The 17,722-nt window shown below is 39.6% G+C and overlaps 1 protein-coding gene across 1 annotated transcript in view; it reads left to right on the top strand.

Moving 5' to 3' along the window:
• LOC136862865 (serine proteinase stubble) overlaps nucleotides 1-16,389 on the top strand; it is a 294,351-nt gene extending 277,962 nt beyond the window's left edge. Inside the window, exon 7 of the mRNA XM_067139130.2 lies at nucleotides 15,778-16,389. Coding sequence (XP_066995231.2) covers nucleotides 15,778-16,109 — 332 coding nt within the window. The 3' untranslated portion in view covers nucleotides 16,110-16,389. The remainder of the gene's footprint in view (nucleotides 1-15,777) is intronic.
• The last annotated feature ends 1,333 nt before the right edge of the window (nucleotides 16,390-17,722 follow it).

Raw genomic sequence — 17,722 nt, 5'->3', positions numbered from 1 at the left:
CCCCTCTCATAGTGCGGGAGAACGGTATCTCAGGGTACTTGAGGGGTCCGAGCGACATCGGTGAAATATCGGCAGCGGCGGCAGGACTTGCCGTCAAGACCAAGCAGCATGTAACTGTCACATGGACATTCTATACCTACATTTAATATATTTTGACTCCAACATCAACCGTGCTGAACTTTAAAATATATTCCTTCAAGAATTAAAGTTTTGTTTCGGAATCCAACTAATACCGTACTCAAAAAATTTCGCATCTAAATCCAACTACAACAAAGACACTCTCTAGCCGGAGTTCAACTAACTCCTAACTATGTTGAAACATGTCTTGATGCTTTAAATGGTTTCTGTTTAAATGCTGCTACAGACTCTGAACATTTTTAATAACTCCTCCATATACTCCTACAAATCTATTTCAAAGGAAGCTGCAATTCAATTAATTTCAAATTATCTACAACAAACTTGGACTTTGTTTTGGGAAAAGATTTTCTTCAACATTCTTCTGTGTCACCCCTGGGAAGGAATTTTTCGGGAGGGGGGAATGTCTGTACCGGTTGGTACACCCCGACCCCGCAAATTTAAATTGTGCGCCTGAAAAGTATCCCCTACAGGAGAAACTCTGACCTTTAAAATCTGTATTAAATCAAAGGTTTCTTGGAAGATGTCACTACTGTAAATTTTGAAGTGTTCTGAACTATGTCTATTTCGATTTGTGTTTGTTTGCTCCGTAGCAAGAAGTGTGGACATTCTCTTCTAGATGTCACTACATAAAAACTATAACTGTGCACCCCGGTGCGAAGTGAACGAACTGTTTTTGAAGAAATTTTGTATCCATAAGTTTGTTCTTTGTTAAATTTCTTTCTTTCATTTTTTGGGTTGGCAATATTGATCTCTGTTTCCGCCAGTTTTGAATTCAGCCAATCCTGAATTTTCTAAATTAATTTTCCACCAATCCTAGATTTCTTCTTCAGTTTTGACCTGTAATCTTTAGCCGACCAATAAAAGGTAGTGGGCGGGACTGTTTTATTCACGAAAGGTCTCGAACTTTCCCCCAGCGTATAAAACTGCTGAGCTTCATGGCTCTTCGCCGCTTCATCGACAACTTGCTTAGTGTGTGATTATGTAGCAGGGGGCGGGAAGCACCTCTTTCTTCGGGCAGCAGTTCATCAACAAGTTGCTAGCTCAGCAGTTTTAACCCGCGGGGAAGGTTCGAATCCTTTTCAATGTAAACCTTACTATATTCATGTAAATTAACCGCAATTTGTGATAGAGAGTGCTTAACCCTCTCGAGCTCCCACTCATGTTGTTTTGAGGTGACTGCGTTTTCATAACCGATTTTCTTCTCTTCTTAATGTAATAAATTATTCTTCTACGAGTCACCTCCCTAGTATGGGATTAGCCCCTGTATAACTGGCCGAGTGCCACCTAGGTTTTAAGAAGTTTCATGTAGGAGTGCAAGCTACGCCTCCAGTGAATTTGTTTTTTTGGGCCGTTTAATTAACCCAAAGTTTTGTTTTCTTCATGTGAAGGCCCTGTAGGTTGGGTACAAGATACCCCTGTTTCATTGTATGTGTGCCTTGAGGGCAGTTGGGAGTGAAGTTTGTTGTGCCTTTGATAGGCTTGTAAACTTGAGAGCGGGACTGCTCTTTCCTAATTTGATCTCTGCGTGCCTCTAGGAGGCTTGACATTCTCATTAGGGGCAACTGCTCCTTGGTATGAAGGGGTTTTCTGCCCTTTGGTAATTTGTGGTTGTGAGCTGAGGGCTCAGGAATGTAAAACGTGGCTCGAAGCCCAAATCCTGTAATGAACTGTAATTTGTAATTTCTTAAATTTGTTGATCTGCTACTTGGTACCTGTTATAATCTGTTATTTGTTGATTTCGAAAAGAAAATATAACTTTTGTTAAAGTTTTAAACTAACTTTAATTTTGTAGTTGAGTCCTATTCCAGCCCGCACCTTCTTTCACCTCTGCTTTCCACGGATAACTCCGTAACAATTATTATTATTATTATTATTATTATTATTATTATTATTATTATTATTATTATTATTATTATTATTATTGTTGTTGTTGTTCCGGACTCCGCAGCAAGATGCATGACCGCTACTTGGCGGTAAATTACATCTGCTACCATTGTCATTGCTGACAGTGTGACTAGCACCATTGTCGCGCGTAGGCAAGTGCTCGGGATTTCTGGCGATACGAATGATATACTTCGTGCATTATTGACCTTGTTATGAACAATTGCACGGTCCATATCATTCATATCGTTTATCCTAAATGTGTTTATATTTTTATTTATATGCTAGGAGAATCTACTGTAATCTAACTCAAATTTTCCAAAGGAAAAGACGGCTCTTAAAAACGAACTCAGGAAAGATTAAAAATGATCAGTTTGTGATAAGAATATGTACATTATGAACAGTAAAATCAATTGATCTCAAATACTTTTTCACTCCACCGCTGTTAAATGATTTCCCCCCCTCCCAAGAATAAAGAAGGCGTGTTTGTTTGTGTTTAAAGGAGATTCCATATACCAATGTTCACGCCTGTTACCTTCGGTTTTGAGATATGAGTATCCCCATAAAAATAATTCACCTTTTCACTTCTTTTCACACATCCCCCACCAAAGTGAATTATCCGGCAAAAAGTATTTGCTTCTTTAATAGTAAAGGATCTTCTAAACACCAATTATCACGACTCTAACATCTTCAGTTTTTGAGATACGTGTCCTCATAAAAGGATTCAACTCCTTTTCACCCCCGCCACCCAAGATGATTTCCCGCCAAAAACCAAGTTTTTCTTTGTTTTTAAAGGAGATACAGACACCAATTTTCACGTCTGTCACAACTTAAGTTTTTATTAGATGTAAGTATCCTCATCCCATTTGTTTTTCAATTCTTTCACCTCCCCCTATCCTTGTTTGTATTTTCTGAGAATATGTATATCATTACATTTAAAACGGATTACAAATACCAAATTTCACGTCTGTAACCTCTTCAGGCTTTGAAATATCAGTATCCTAATTAAAAGAATTCAACCGTATTTTCAGTCACTTTACTCCCCCCCCCCACACCCAAGCGGTCTTTCCGAAAATTAAAAATATACATTTCTTTATTTTTAATAGAATAAAAATTCTATTTTCACTTCTGTAACATGTTAAGTTTTTGAGATATACTGTAGAAATGCTCATTTTAACATTTCACCCCCTTTTTAGTTCCCTTTAAGTGGAGTTTCCAAAAACAATCACCTATGTTTCTTTACATACACAGGAGATTCCAAGTACCAATGTTTCCGTCTGTAACATTTTACGTTTCTGAGATAGACTGTAGTTATAATCTTTCTAAAAATTCACACCAATTTGTTACTCCCGTTAACCCCCATTAATTGGATTTTCCAAAAAAGAAGTGTTACTTTGTTTTTACATGAGATCTCAAATACCAATTTTCAGGTGTGTAATATCTTCAGTTTCTGAGATATAAGTATCCTCATAAAACACATTCAACCACTTCTTCAACCCTTTTAACCCCTCCTATTGGAATTTTCCGAAAACAAATAATACTTGTTTCTTTATTTTTAAAGGAGATTCTAAATACCAATTTTTACATGTGTAAACTCTAAACGTTTTGAGATATAGATACACTCATTTTAAAAATTCACCCCCGCCCTCTTCACCCCCACAAATTGGATTTAACAAAAACAAAAATTATGCGTTTCTTTATTTTTATAGGAGATCCGAAATACAAATTTTCAGGGCTGTAATATCTTCAGTTTCTGAGATATAAGTATCCTGATTAAAGGCATTTTTCCACTTTTTCACCCTTTCCACCCTTCCTATTATCTTTTTCCGAAACCAAAAAATACATGTTACTTTATTTTTAAAGGAGATTGTAAATACCAATTTTTACATCTGTAAACATTTTAAGTTTTGATATATCGATACAATCATTTTAAAAATTCACTCCCCTTTTCACACCCTATTAATTGGATTTTTCAAAAACAAGAAATACGTATTTCTTTATTTTTAAAGGAGATCCCACATAGAAATTTTCAGGTCTGTAATGTCTTCAGTTTTTGAGATATAAGTATCCTCATTAAAGGCATTCAACACGTTTTTCACCCTTTGCCCCTCCTATTGGGATTTTCTGAAAACAAAAAATACATCCTTCCTTATTTTTAGAAGAGTTTCTAAATACCAAATTTTAGATCTGTAAACTTTTAAAATTTTGAGATATAGATACACTCGTTTCAAAAATTCACACCCCTTTTCACCCCCTTAGCGACTGAATATCTAAAAATCCTCCCTTAGCGAATACATTCATTGTAATATAAATGTATCCTCGAAATTTCATTTCTTTATGTCCAGTAGTGTTGGCTCGGCGATGATGAGTCAGTCAGTCTGTCAGTCAGCCAGAAGTTATTTTATATATATAGACTAGCAAGATACCCGTGCTTCGCTACGGTATTATAATGAAATTTATAATTGAATGCTTAAAGTTTTATATATAATCAGCCGAAATTCGCGATCTGACTCGTTTTCTGAGAGAATCCGCCAAATTCGTGATCTTACTCGTTTTCTGAGAGATTACGGCAAAGTTCCTCCCATTTTTCAATCTTTCCTTCCAGCAATCGATTCCGTACTTCCCGGGCTAGGTCCAGGTTTTCCACCCGGCCAGTTGGGTTCCTAAATCTTTGCCACCTTTCCTATAAGAATTTTAATATGGATCAAATCCTTGAGGAGATCCAGCGTGGTGTCGTCTTGGGTGCCTTGGCGGTATTGAACCCGCGGCCGGAGAGCAATCTTAGTCATTACCCGGCCAGGACCCATTTCCAGCGCGGTCCGCATATTTTGACGATGGTCCAGAACATTATTATTATTATGATTATTATTATTATTATAATTATTATTATTATTATTATTATTATTGTGGGTGTATTAGTTAATTTAGGTTATTATTATTATTATTATTATTATTATTATTATTATTATTATTATTATTATTATTATTATTATTATTATTGATGGTCTGGAACCCACAGCCAGATGCAAGACCGCTACTTGGCGCTAAATTACATCCTCTGCCATTGTGCTTGCTGAAAAAGTGACCAGCACCATCGTCGCGCGAAGGCAAATGCGCGAGATTTCTGGCGACAAGAATGATATACTTCCGTGAATTATTGACCTTATTATAGAGGTCAACAATTGCACGGTCAATATCATTCATATTGTTTATTTGAAATGTGTTTAAATTTTTATTTATTTGCCAGGAGAATCTACTGTAATCTAAATTTATGTACGCCAAAGGAAAAGATAGTTCTTGAAAACGAACCAGGGAAAAAATTAAAAATGATATTTTTATAATCAGAATAAGTACATTATGAACAGTAAAATCATTTTGTCTCAACTCCGCCGCCACCCAGAAAAAAAGAAGGCGTGTTTCCTTATGTATAAAGGAGATTCCAAATACCAATGTTCACGTCTGTTACCTTCAGTTCTGAGATATAAATATCCCCATAACAAGAATTCACTTTTTTCACTTCCTTTCACACTCCAACCCATAAGTGAATTTTCCGTTAAAAATACTTGTCTCTTTAATAGTAAAGGATCTTCTAAATACCAGTTATCACGATTCTAAAATTTTCAGTTTTGAGATATGTGTCCACATACAAGGAATTCAACTCCATTTCACCAAGCCCCCCAAAGTGATTTCGCCAAAAACCCTTTTTTCTTTGTTTTTAAAGGAGATCCAAATATCAATTTTTACGTCTGTAACAACTTTACTTTTTATTAGATGCAAGTATTCTCATACAATTAATTCAATTAATTTTTCAATTTTTCACCCCCACCCCTTCATTGGATTTTCCGAGAATACGTGTTTGTTTAATTTTAAAGTAGATTCCAAATACCGAATTTTACGTCTGCAAAATCCTTCGTTTTTGAGGTAATAGTTATCCTCATACAAATAATTCAACTAATTTTCCAATTTCTCTCCTCCCTTTGGGTGGATTTCCGAAAACAAAAAATACGTATTCCTTTATTTTAAAGGAAATTCCAAATACGAAAATTCATCTCTGTAACATCTTCAGCTTTTGAGATATCATAATCCTAATTAAAATAATTCAACCCCATTTTCAGTCACTTTTACCCCTCCACCCTAGTGGTTTTTCAGAAAACAAAAAAATACACATTTCTTTATTTTCAATAGATATAAAAATACTATTTTTCACTTCGGTAACATGTTACGTTTTTGAGATATACTGTGGAGACGCTCATTTTAAAATTTCACCCGTTTTTAGTTCCCCTTAAGTGGAGTTTCCAAAAACAAATCACATATGTTTCTTTACTTTTACAGGGGATTCCAAATACCAATTTTTACATGTGTAAAATTTTACGTTTCTGAGGTATACTGTAGATATAGTCTTTCTAAAAATTCACCCCAATTTGTCACTCCTGTTTAACCCCCATTAATTAGATTATCCAAAAACAAAAAATACGAGTTCTTTATTTTCAAAGGTGATCAAAAATACGAAATTTCAGGTCTGTAATATCTTCCGTCTCTGAGTTATAAGTATCATCATTTAAGGCATTCAACCCATTATTAACCCTTTTTCACCCCTCCTATTGGGATTTTCCGAAAAAAATATGTTTCTTTATTTTTAAAGGGGATTTTAAATACCAATTTTAACATCTGTACACGTTAAAAGTTTTGAGATATATACACTCATTTTAAAAAGTCACCCCCTTTCCAAACCCCCCCATTATTTGGATTTTCCAAAAACAAAAATATGTGTTTCTTCATTTTTAAATATCGCAAGTACTAATTTTCAGGTCTGTATTAACATCAGTTCCTGAGATATAAGTATCCTCATTAAAGGCATTCAACCCCTTTTTCACCCCTCCTATTGGGATTTTCCGAAAAAAATACGTGTTTCTTTATTTTTAAGGGGATTCTAAATACCAATTTTTACATCTGTACACTTAAAAGTTTTGAGATATATACACTCATTTTAAAAACTCACCCCCCTTTTCAACCCCCACCATTAATTGGATTTTCCAGAAACAAAAATATGTGTTTCTTTATTTTTAAAGGAGATCTCAAATACCAATTTTCAGGTCCGTAATATCTTCAATTTCTGAGATATAAGTATCCTCATAAAGGCATTCAACTCTTTTTTTCACCCTTTCCTACACTTCCTATTCCGATTTTCCGAAAACAAAGAAATACATGTTTCTTTATTTTTAAAGTAGATTCTAAATACCAATTTTTTACATATATAAACTTTAAAAGTTTTGAGATAGTGATACACTCATTTTTTAATTTCACCCCCTTTCCACCCCCTTAGCCACGGAATATCGAAAAATCCTCTCTTAATATGAATGTATCTCCAAAATTTGATTTATTTATGTCCAGTAGTTTTGGCTCGGCGATGTTGAATCAGTCAGTCAGTCAGTCAGTCAGTCAGTCAGTCAGTCAATCAGGACAAGTTATTTTATATGTATAGATAAATTATATGAGTAATGGAGTGAAATCAGAGGTAAGGCTTTTTGTGGATGATGTTATTCTCTGTAGAGTAATAAGTAAGTTCAAGATTGTGCACAACTGCAAATTGACCTCGATAATATTGTGAGATGGACAGTACGCAATGGTATGATGATAAACGGGGTTAAAAGTCAGGTTGTGAGTTTCACAAATAGGAGAAGTCCTCTGAGTTTTAGTTACCGCGTTGATGGGGTGAAAGTTCCTTTCAGGGATCATTGTAAGTATCTGGGTCTTAATATAAGGAAAGATCTTCATTGGGGTAATAACATAAATGGGATTGTAAATAAAGGATACAGATCTCTGCACATGGTTATGAGGGTGTTCAGGGGTTGTAGTAAGGATGTAAAGTCTCTGGCAAGACCCCAACTAGAGTATGGTTCCAGTGTATGGGAGCCTCACCAGTATTACTTGATTCAAGAACTGGAAAAATCCAAAGAAAAGCAGCTCGATTTGTTCTGGGTGATTTCCGACAAAGGAGTAGCGTTACAAAAATGTTGTAAAGTTTGGGCTGGGAAGAACTGGGAGAAAGGAGACGAGCTGCTCGACCGAGTGGTAAGTTACGAGCTGTCAGCGTAGAAATTGCGTGGAATGACATTAGTAGACGAATAAGTTTGAGTGGCGTCTTTAAAAGTAGGAAAGATCACAATATGAAGATAAAGTCTGAAATCAAAAGGACAAAGTGGGGCAAGTATTCATTTATAGGAAGGGGAGTTAGGGAATAGAATAACTTACCAAGGGAGATTTTCAAAAAATTTCCAATGTCATTTAAATCATTTAAGAAAAGGCTAGGAAAACAACAGATAGGGAATCTGCCACCTGAACGACTGCCCTAAGTGCAGATCAGTATTGATTGATAACAAAATTAAACAGTATTCATTCACTGTCCTAACTGCTCAACACTCAAATTGCCTAAAAATGAAATGAATGATGTTAACTGTAACAGGCGTAACGAGTACCCATTCTGCCTTGCCTTTGGCAAAACAAAGGGTTAAAGTTACTGGCCGAAAATCAAAATGGTGAGAAGGCGACCACTTGCGCTCCTTGAAATCAGCCAGAAATGGTTAAAACTGTATTTGGGCTTATGGCCCGTCGTTACAACGTCTAAGCTTATACTACGGAGATGACTAGATGGAGAAAAATATTTAAGTTACAGAAATTACAAGATGGATTTTAAAGGTTAAAAAATAATAGTCACCTCAATATCAAGTTGAGAGGGAATACAAGAGGGCACCTCACTCTCTATTCCCTGATTTCGGTTACGTCCTTTCGACTTGTTTGAAATTTACATTTAAAGTTTGAAATTTACATTTGAGAAATTAGAAGCTATATTACTAAAAATCTGAAATCTTCCCCTCGAGCTAGCTTTCAAAAACTATCACATAATTAAGCCTTAACTGCCATTACCTTGAGCTGGTGGACCTCCCTAAGATGTACGAGGGAGCCTTGCCCCCTACCTCCGTTATGTACACACTCTTGACTGGAGCGATCACAAAGACAACATGGCTCACCATCCCTCGGCTTCTGTAGCGGAGAAGAAAGTTCCAGAGAAGACTGGCTTTGACACACCCACTGCTCGTATTGGTTAATTTAACATATATCAGCAAATTTTGATTGGCTGATAAGTAAATGTATACAATTTCTCAGTGGCCAACGCCTGATGTTGGCGGGAAGACATATAAGTGTTGATAACATTTGAATATCAAAAACAATCACTAAACATTCCAGTTTAGGAAACATTAACACCCAAAATTTGTCTTGATTTTTAAGTTCTCTTGACCCCAGAGGGCGCGAAATAAGTTGATAGTAGCGACGTCTGTTGAGAAATGTTCGCACTATTCCCAAAATGAGTTTCAGATTTCCTGGTCTGGATGGCTTTCTACAAGGCGCTATTTTTAAACGCACGGGGCTAGTGAATCTTCGGTACAGACTTCCACCTCCTAAAGTCTAACATAGGTGACACAGTTTTGAAAATTTACTTTAAAAAAATTGAGGTTGAAGTTTCCAGTCATAACATTTCTCGAGGGAAAGTTCATTTGTAAGTAATTGTGGCGTAAATAAGTCTTGAAGTATTCATGAAGCCGTAGAAGTCCGGAAGGTACAGTCCAAGTTTGACGGCAAGAGCGGCCGCTACTGCCGGTACCCGGGTGGGGTTACCCTGACTCCACAAGTACCTTCAGATACATCTCTCCCGCTACCTCGAGAGGGGTAGCCATGGTAATGGTCGCCACGAACCAGATATTGAAGCACTGCCCTATGATGAATTAGGCGGTTGTGGTACTTCACCTCATCCCTTGCCAGTAAAGATGGTACTCAATTTCGCCGTTATGAAGGAGACTGGCCAGAGCGGGATGGGCCCTTACCCCGTGCAAGCACTCGCCAGTTGTTGTGACCCGGCCGCAGATGACAATTAGGGCACTGAAACAATAATTTACTGGGCGACAGTGACAGTTATATGGGGAGAACTTTTGTTTATATTTGAGTTGGCGGTGCATATAGGGCGGGTGGCATCGAGTATGAGTGTGTGGAGTGCAGGCTCGGTGTTTGAGGCGGGGGGGGGGGGGGGTGAGGGAAGGTAATTGCAGACAGCAACAGAAAAAAAGCAAATTTTATTAGAGGGGAAAGTTTGTACACATGTGGAACAATAAAAGGCAATACCCTAGATATATATTAGCGGGGCAGAAGGCCTCTTCTTTACAAACCGACTTATGAACTTAAAGATTCTATGGTGCTAAGGAAAGAAATATAACTATTTTCTCACTGCCATGAATTAGCAGCCTACACTGGAAAGCAAAGTTTTCATACGGGTTTTACTTGGGACAAATGCACCCTAAATATTCTTTCTGTTACTGGATTGCTCATCAAAAGTGTGACCGGAGTTAAGCAATTCAAAATAATACACGGCCCATGAATCTGGGGGCAAGTTTTCCTGCCGGTACATAATTCTTCACCATGACCGGTCCTCCGACCTTTAAATTGGTGGGTCACCGTCCACGATCATATCTCTCCTTAACCTTTTCATGAGAATCCTTAAGGTTATTTTTAGCCTTTTTCCATACGTCCCTGATATTATCGGGATCTATTGTCTCTAGCAATATATCATTGATGGACCATAGATTGGAAAACGGCGTGTTGGGAACAAACTTATACATGAGGGAGGCTGGAGCGAACTTGTGGGACCAATTAACAGCCGAATTTAGAGCAAAGGATAACCAATGCAGAGAAGTATACCACCTAGAATGATCTTCATGTTGAAAAGCCATCAAATCAGATAAGATATTACGACTGGCGTGCTCAGCCAGAGATAATTGAGGGTAGTAAGCAGAAGTAGTGACATGTGATATGGATAATTCAAAACAAAATTTTCGGAATAAGTTAGATGTGAATGCCTTTGCAACATCGGAGACTATATATTGACAAGGACCAAAAGAAGCAAAGATAGTATTAAGGCAAGAAATGGTAGACTGAGCGGTGGCCAACTCAGTTGGAAATAACCATGAAAATCTAGTGAAGCCATCTGCACATATAAGGATGAATTTATTCCCGGTCCCCTAGATTGGGGGAAGCGTCCTACGTAATCTACATACAAACGCTTCATAGGATGAGATGCTTGATGCGAAGACAATAGCCCAAGCTTAGTAGACAATGTTGGCTTACTAAGCAAGCAATATTTACATGCTTTAACCATTTACCTGATTTCGCCGTCCATACTCTTCCAGTTGAACATTTCTCGGATTTTCTCTCTGGTTTTGAAGATGCTTAAATGCCCCCCTAAGGGGGTCTCATGACAGTACTTGAAGATCGTGGGCACAAGAACAGCTGATCGTGCCTCGAAGGGGTGTATGCGCCTGGTGTATGCACTATGCACTGTGCAAACGACGACGTCGCTTGGTTTCCCAGAGTGCAGACCCCCACTCCTCGATTTGGAGCAATAGCGCTGTATCTCTCTTTTCCCACGCATGTCTCGCTCGCTCCCCCTGTCTCCCTCTTCCTCACTTGCTCCGTAGCGCTCCAAATCCGAGCCGAGTTGAGCCGAGCTTAGCCGAGTACCCCAGAGACGAAGCGTTGGTGCGAGCCGAGCCGAGTGGAACGGATGCACAGTGTACGGAGCTCTTGCGCCTCGATTTGCACGCGTGAGATTTTGGGCGTTTGACAGGCCCTGCTTTAACATGTCGCACGTCGAAATGAAAAGCTGAAATACGGGTAGGCCAACGGGCGATACGTCTTGTACGACGAGGCTTAGCTAAAAGTCAACTTAAAGCCTGATTGCCCGTTTTCTAACTCGAATTTAACATACTTCAGATAAAGGCGGAACTTCTCCAAGGCAAACAGGGCTGCAAATCCTTCTAACTCATGGATGGGGTATTTGGCTTCTTGAGCCGATATGGTCCTAGACGTATAGGCAATACGCTGCGTTCCAAGTTCACATTGGTTTAAACTATGAATTTCTTAGAGAAATCTGGCATAGCTAATACTGAGGCATTACAGATAGCTAACTTAAGATCTTCAAACGGAGCTTGCTGTGATGGCCCCCATTCGAACTTGACACCTTTCGTACGAAATAGGTTTAGGGGCGCCTGCCTATTAGCGAAGTTTCGCCCCATAAGACCTATGTGTGTCGGTGCGACGTAAAGCCCCTAGCAAAAGAATAGTGAAGTTAGGAATAAATTTCCTGAAGAAATTCACCATGCCTATGAACCTAGCGATTCCTTTGACGTCCTTAGGCGGCTTCAAGTCACGAATAGCCTGCGTTCTAGAATGGTCGATAGAAACACCATCGGGTGACATAATATGCCCTAAAGAGAAACAACGAGTATGGATAAACATCGAAGTTGTGCGTGGAAGCAACGAATTTCATGCTGGTCTACTGGAAGCATGTAGTACCCATGTCTTGCCCTATGGAACGATAGCCCGTTGGATAGCAGCTTTTCGCCAAGGACGCGCCGGTGTGGGTGATGCAGGCCGTCTAGTAGCTGACGCTGTTCTCATCGGGTTGATGAATGTGCATGCTGCATGTGAATAAGATATGGACGGCATGGGAGTTAGCCACAGATGTAGGAACAAACACCCTACAGTATTGTTTGTATTGCACAAGGTGCTTGGGCACAGCAAAATTGCATCTCGAAGGGTACCACATCATTACCTTACGGACGTTAAGAAATGCCACCGTTACGGCTTTCCCGGTGTCGTTTAGCTCGATACATGAGGGAAAGTCGCGTGTTCCTTGGCCGAATCATCGTAATGGATGGAACAAGGGAGCAATCATACGAGCCAGAACTGAAGCGCCAGTTCAATAAATGACACCATGCATCATCACCCCCGGCCAAAAATGCACCATGAAACAAGGAATATGTAAGTGATGCTGATAGTGGCGAACAATGCACATGATGTCATACTGCGTCATGCAGTTCCTCCGAACCAAGTGGTGAATGCTGCTTACTACTGCAGGTTTCTTGAACATCATCTTCGTCCTGAAATGTTCAGAAAATGGTCCCATTTCTAAACGCATCAATCCATTTTTCTGCATGACAACGCCACTATCACACTTTCGTAGATATCTACCCTTTTCATCGGATATGTGTCCTGTTCCCCAAACTACTGGAACCACTTGGAGAAGTGTTTACAGGCAAGAGACGCCATATTTCAAGCCGTAAGGAGCTTCATCGTGGACATCAGCAAAGGTGGCACCGTTACTGTTTTCCTGCACTTCCTGCCTGTGGCGGTATGGTGGTTCTATGATAAATAGTTTCCTATGTCAGCGTATGCTGCAATTGCTTTTCATCCAGCCCTTTTATTATTAATACAATAAAATGTACTTGATTGCATACCATGATTTGTTGATTTCCTGTCAAAGAACTGATTGTTATTGAAGATATTGGATGACGTGTGGTGAATTCAAATATCATAAATGTCGCTTACGACAGAATAATCTTCCGTTATTTAGACAGCTTTGAATGAGCATAGCTGCTTACGTTCAAAGGTTCAGAGGTTATGATATTTTGCAGATATTCTGAGAAGAAACTGGTTGGAATGCTGGAATTATTTTGTTCTAGCTTGCCGAAAACCATTTAACATAAATTAACTATGGGATTAAACTGACTTAGACAATTAATAATGAATGAGTTGTGTCATAAACATTTCACAAAAAAAAAAAATGGGATTCATGTAATAGTAAATATTTCACTTATACATTTCTAAATGCTAAGCATACAAAGAGAAAATTGAACATAGCTAATTCACAATGACGATCAAAATCACTAACATTAAGAGCATTTTCAATGTGTGCACTGTTAGTGATAGCTCTTTGCATTTAATCTCCATTTGCTTGCTAATCTTCACTGAACACAGCTGAAGGAGTTTGTGTACTTTAGAGTAGTTATTCATTTCTAAATCGCACACAAGCAGGACATACCAGAATATTTCCTTCCATCCGCCATGTAAGCTGTTCACTGTTAAAAGTCATTGATAATCGAACTGGTTAATTACAGTTTGTTTTCCTGTTTTCGAAAGGCACACAAGGCCCTTACGATAGTTCAGTGTTGCTTATCATAACATGGCACGCTCAAAATAAACCGTGAAAGTTACGTTAAAACAATTTTTCAGCCTTAACACACTACTTATCGCTTACGCTACTTTACCAGCGTGTGCAAATTGCTCTACTTGATGCATTATTAGAGTAATCTCGGTTTCATCAAAGTTGTCGTTTCTAGCGACGACGTGTTTCTGTGGTTATTGCTAGTGTGGTGTGTGTTGCATGTGTGTTGAGAAGAATACAAACAACCAGTTCCCGAGCCAGAGGAATTAGCCATACCCAGTTAAAATCCGCAGCCCTGCTGGTAATCGAACTCAGGCCCCTCCGCCTCAGCGGAAGACCAGCAAGCTAGTCATTTAGCCAGGGAGCCGAGTCAAGATGTCCTCATAAATAAACAAACAAACAAATGAATAAATTAACAAGTAGTTCGCCTCTGTGGTGTAGTGGTTAGTGTGATTAGCTGCCACCCCCGGAGGCCCGGGTTCGATTCCCGGATCTGCCACGAAATTTTAAAAGTGGTACGAGGGCTGGAACGGGGTTCACTCAGCCTCGGGAGGTCAACTGAGTAGAGGTGGATTCGATTCCGACCTCAGCCATCCTGGAAGTAATTTTCCGTGGTTTCCCACTTCTGCTCCAGGCAAATGCCGGTATGGTACCTAACTTAAGGCCACGGCCGCTTCCTTCCCTCTTCCATGTCTATCCCTTCCAATCTTCCCATCCCCCGACAAGGCCCCTGTTCAGCATAGCAGGTGAGAAAGCCTGGGCGAGGTACTGGTCATTCTCCCCAGTTGTATCCCCCGACCCAGCGTCTGAAGCTCCAAGACACTGCCCCTGAGGCGGTAGAGGTGGGATCCCTCGATGAGCCCGAGGGAAAAACCAACCCTGGAGGGTAAGCAGATTAAGAAAGAAAGAAAAATTAACAAGTAAATGAATTGATTAATTAATTAATTAATTAATTCATTCATTCATTCATTCATAACAATTTTTCGTTCTGCCGTTCTTTGCCCTCACCCTGGAGCTACTGTTGATAGCTGCCGCTCTGTTCCCTATGGGTGTAACCAAAATGCAGTATATGATGTCCGGCTCCATGGCTAAATGGATAGCATGCTGGCCTTTGGTCACAGGGGTCCCGGGTTCGATTCCCGGCTGGTCGCCTATGGGGGTCAAATCAAAAGACCTGCACCTGGCGAGCCGAACTTGTCCTCGGACACTCCCGGCACTAAAAGCCATATGCCATTTCATTTCATCGCAGTATATTGCCAGAAGGCAGGTCCGAACCTCCGCAGAGGTGTGCCTGAGCCGGAGTTTATGTACGGTAGGGTGGTCAGTTCCTTTCCGCTCCTCCATTCCCTTACCCCCACCAACAGTGCGTGGCAACCCATCCAAATCTTGACCACGCCCAATGTTGCTTATCTTCGGAGATCTCACGGGATCCAGTGTTTCAACACGGCTACGGCCGTTGGCTGTATAATTAGAAACATATCTTAAATGTGACTGACTCTACCTCACGAAGAAAATCTGGGAACATTATATGAAATGCAACGTTCCAGGTCAAGACGCCAACAATAATTAATACATCTGTTTTACATAACACATTCCGTAGTTCACAGCAGTTTGTAAGTGATGGGACTTCATGGCCTGTAGCTGATTTTGCTTTCGTCTACTGATATGGGTGTTTATTGATGTTATTTGTTTCTATGTTTCTGCAGGTCTGACGAGTAGCAGTCCCGTGCTGCAGTGGGTACGACTGGGAGTAGTGGATGCAAGCCGGTGCGCAATGGCATACGAGCGTGCCGAAGTGCAAATCGATGGCTGGCGTCAACTGTGTGCTGGGGGAGAGCGTATGGCTGACTCTTGTGATGGTGACAGTGGTGGGCCCCTCATGCGCCCAGAACAACCCAGTCCAGACAGCTTGCCTCGGTATTTCATCGTGGGGGTCGTTTCCTTTGGTGCCAGGGTATGTGGCACGGAGGACATGCCGGGTGTGTACACACGTGTTGCCGCTTTCTTGCGATGGATAGTAGACGCACTTCGGCCGTGAGCAACACTCGCAGTGGCTAAAGAAAGATTATATTAGACATTTAAAATATATATTTACGACCGAGAAGGGTGGTTATCCAATCACTCGTGTGTATTAAAAATCAAGCTTCAAATAAACTATAATCGCAAGCCTGTAAATTGTATAAAAATAACAAGTGAGTTTAACAATGACACACTGCTCAGTATTTCTGATTTCATAATACTGTATTATGTGACTGTTCTAATGTAAAATATTATGAACTGAGCATCAGATTAAAACTCTTAATAAATTAAATGTATTGTTCTACTGTCAATACTCTGTCAATGCTCTGTTTCTAAAAGCAATTGTTTGTTAGCAGGTGAGTTAAGCTAGTGGAAAATGGTCAAAATATTAGGGCTCGTGAATGAGAGAAAAGTTTAAGCCTCTCATGTTTGCTTGTTGACCGATGTGGCTGTGGAAGGTTTCAACTCAACTAGTAGTGAGCGACAAGAACATATGTTTCTTCCTTTTATCATTTCAGCATCACCGCAGTGAAAGCATCGATAGCTGCAAGCAAGGTGGTGGATGTCGTCTTGTTTTTGACGAATGTTGTCATATGATCGAGAAAATATAGTAGAAATTGTTGAACAGCACACAGTGTTCAGACACATCTATGGAATACTGCATTTTACGACATTTCAGTAGTACATACAAAATTGGTTTTTATTTTAACCCTAATGCACACCACGGGCGGATGGTATTACAAATCTAATAGGCCTATTCATGTCTCAATAAGAGAGTTTTATCAAAGGAGGGTTTTTTTAATGGCATTATCTGTGCTCCACCTTGACTCAATATTACGTACTGTACTACCACGTGGGAAAATACACATCCTAAATTCTTGAAATGATTTACCTGTTCGAGCTTTGTATTACCAACCTGACATTCAATATTCTTAGTTTGCGTACCTACTGACATCACTTTAATTTTGGAAAGACTAACTTTCTTATCATACTCATTGAACTTATTTTCAAGTTCCAAGATATTAAACTGTTGGCTTTCTGCACAATATGCAGATAAGACCACGCCGTCGGCATAGGCCAAACTGCATATTACATTTCCACCTAACTGCATCCATCCTTGCCACTTAAAATCTGTCAGTAAATGATTCATGTAAACTATGAACAACAAATGTGAAATATTACAGCCTTGACTAATCTCCGTAAGTACCTTGAATCAAGAACTAGTTCTAACATAAAAACTCACCAACACCCAACTGTGAATATAAATGTCTTTGATTGCTTGTAATAATCTACCCGTAATCCCAAAGTCCCGCAGTACGGCGAACATCATTTCCCTCGGTACTCTGCAATATGCCTTCTGTCGATCTACGAAAAATAAACATAATTGTCTATTCCTCTCGTAGCATTTTTCAATCAACTGCTGGGGGAGGAGGGTTAGGGGGGGGGCACTGTGAGCTTGCAACCGGGAGATAGTGCGTTCGAATCCCACTGTGAAGTCAGGAGTGTCTTGCGTCATTGTGTAGTGTCAACGGGAGTTTGAGAATACTTTTGGAGTGTTCGACCGGCGAGTGAATCCCAGTGACTTGTGTTGAGTGGCAGACGGTATGACGTGCAGTATTGGGGACTGTGTAG

This window comes from Anabrus simplex, chromosome 2 (genome assembly GCF_040414725.1).
Source record: "Anabrus simplex isolate iqAnaSimp1 chromosome 2, ASM4041472v1, whole genome shotgun sequence".
Taxonomy (NCBI): Eukaryota; Metazoa; Arthropoda; class Insecta; order Orthoptera; family Tettigoniidae; genus Anabrus; species Anabrus simplex.
The sequence above is the reverse complement of the archived record's forward strand: the minus strand, read 5'-3'. Positions and strand labels throughout refer to the sequence as shown.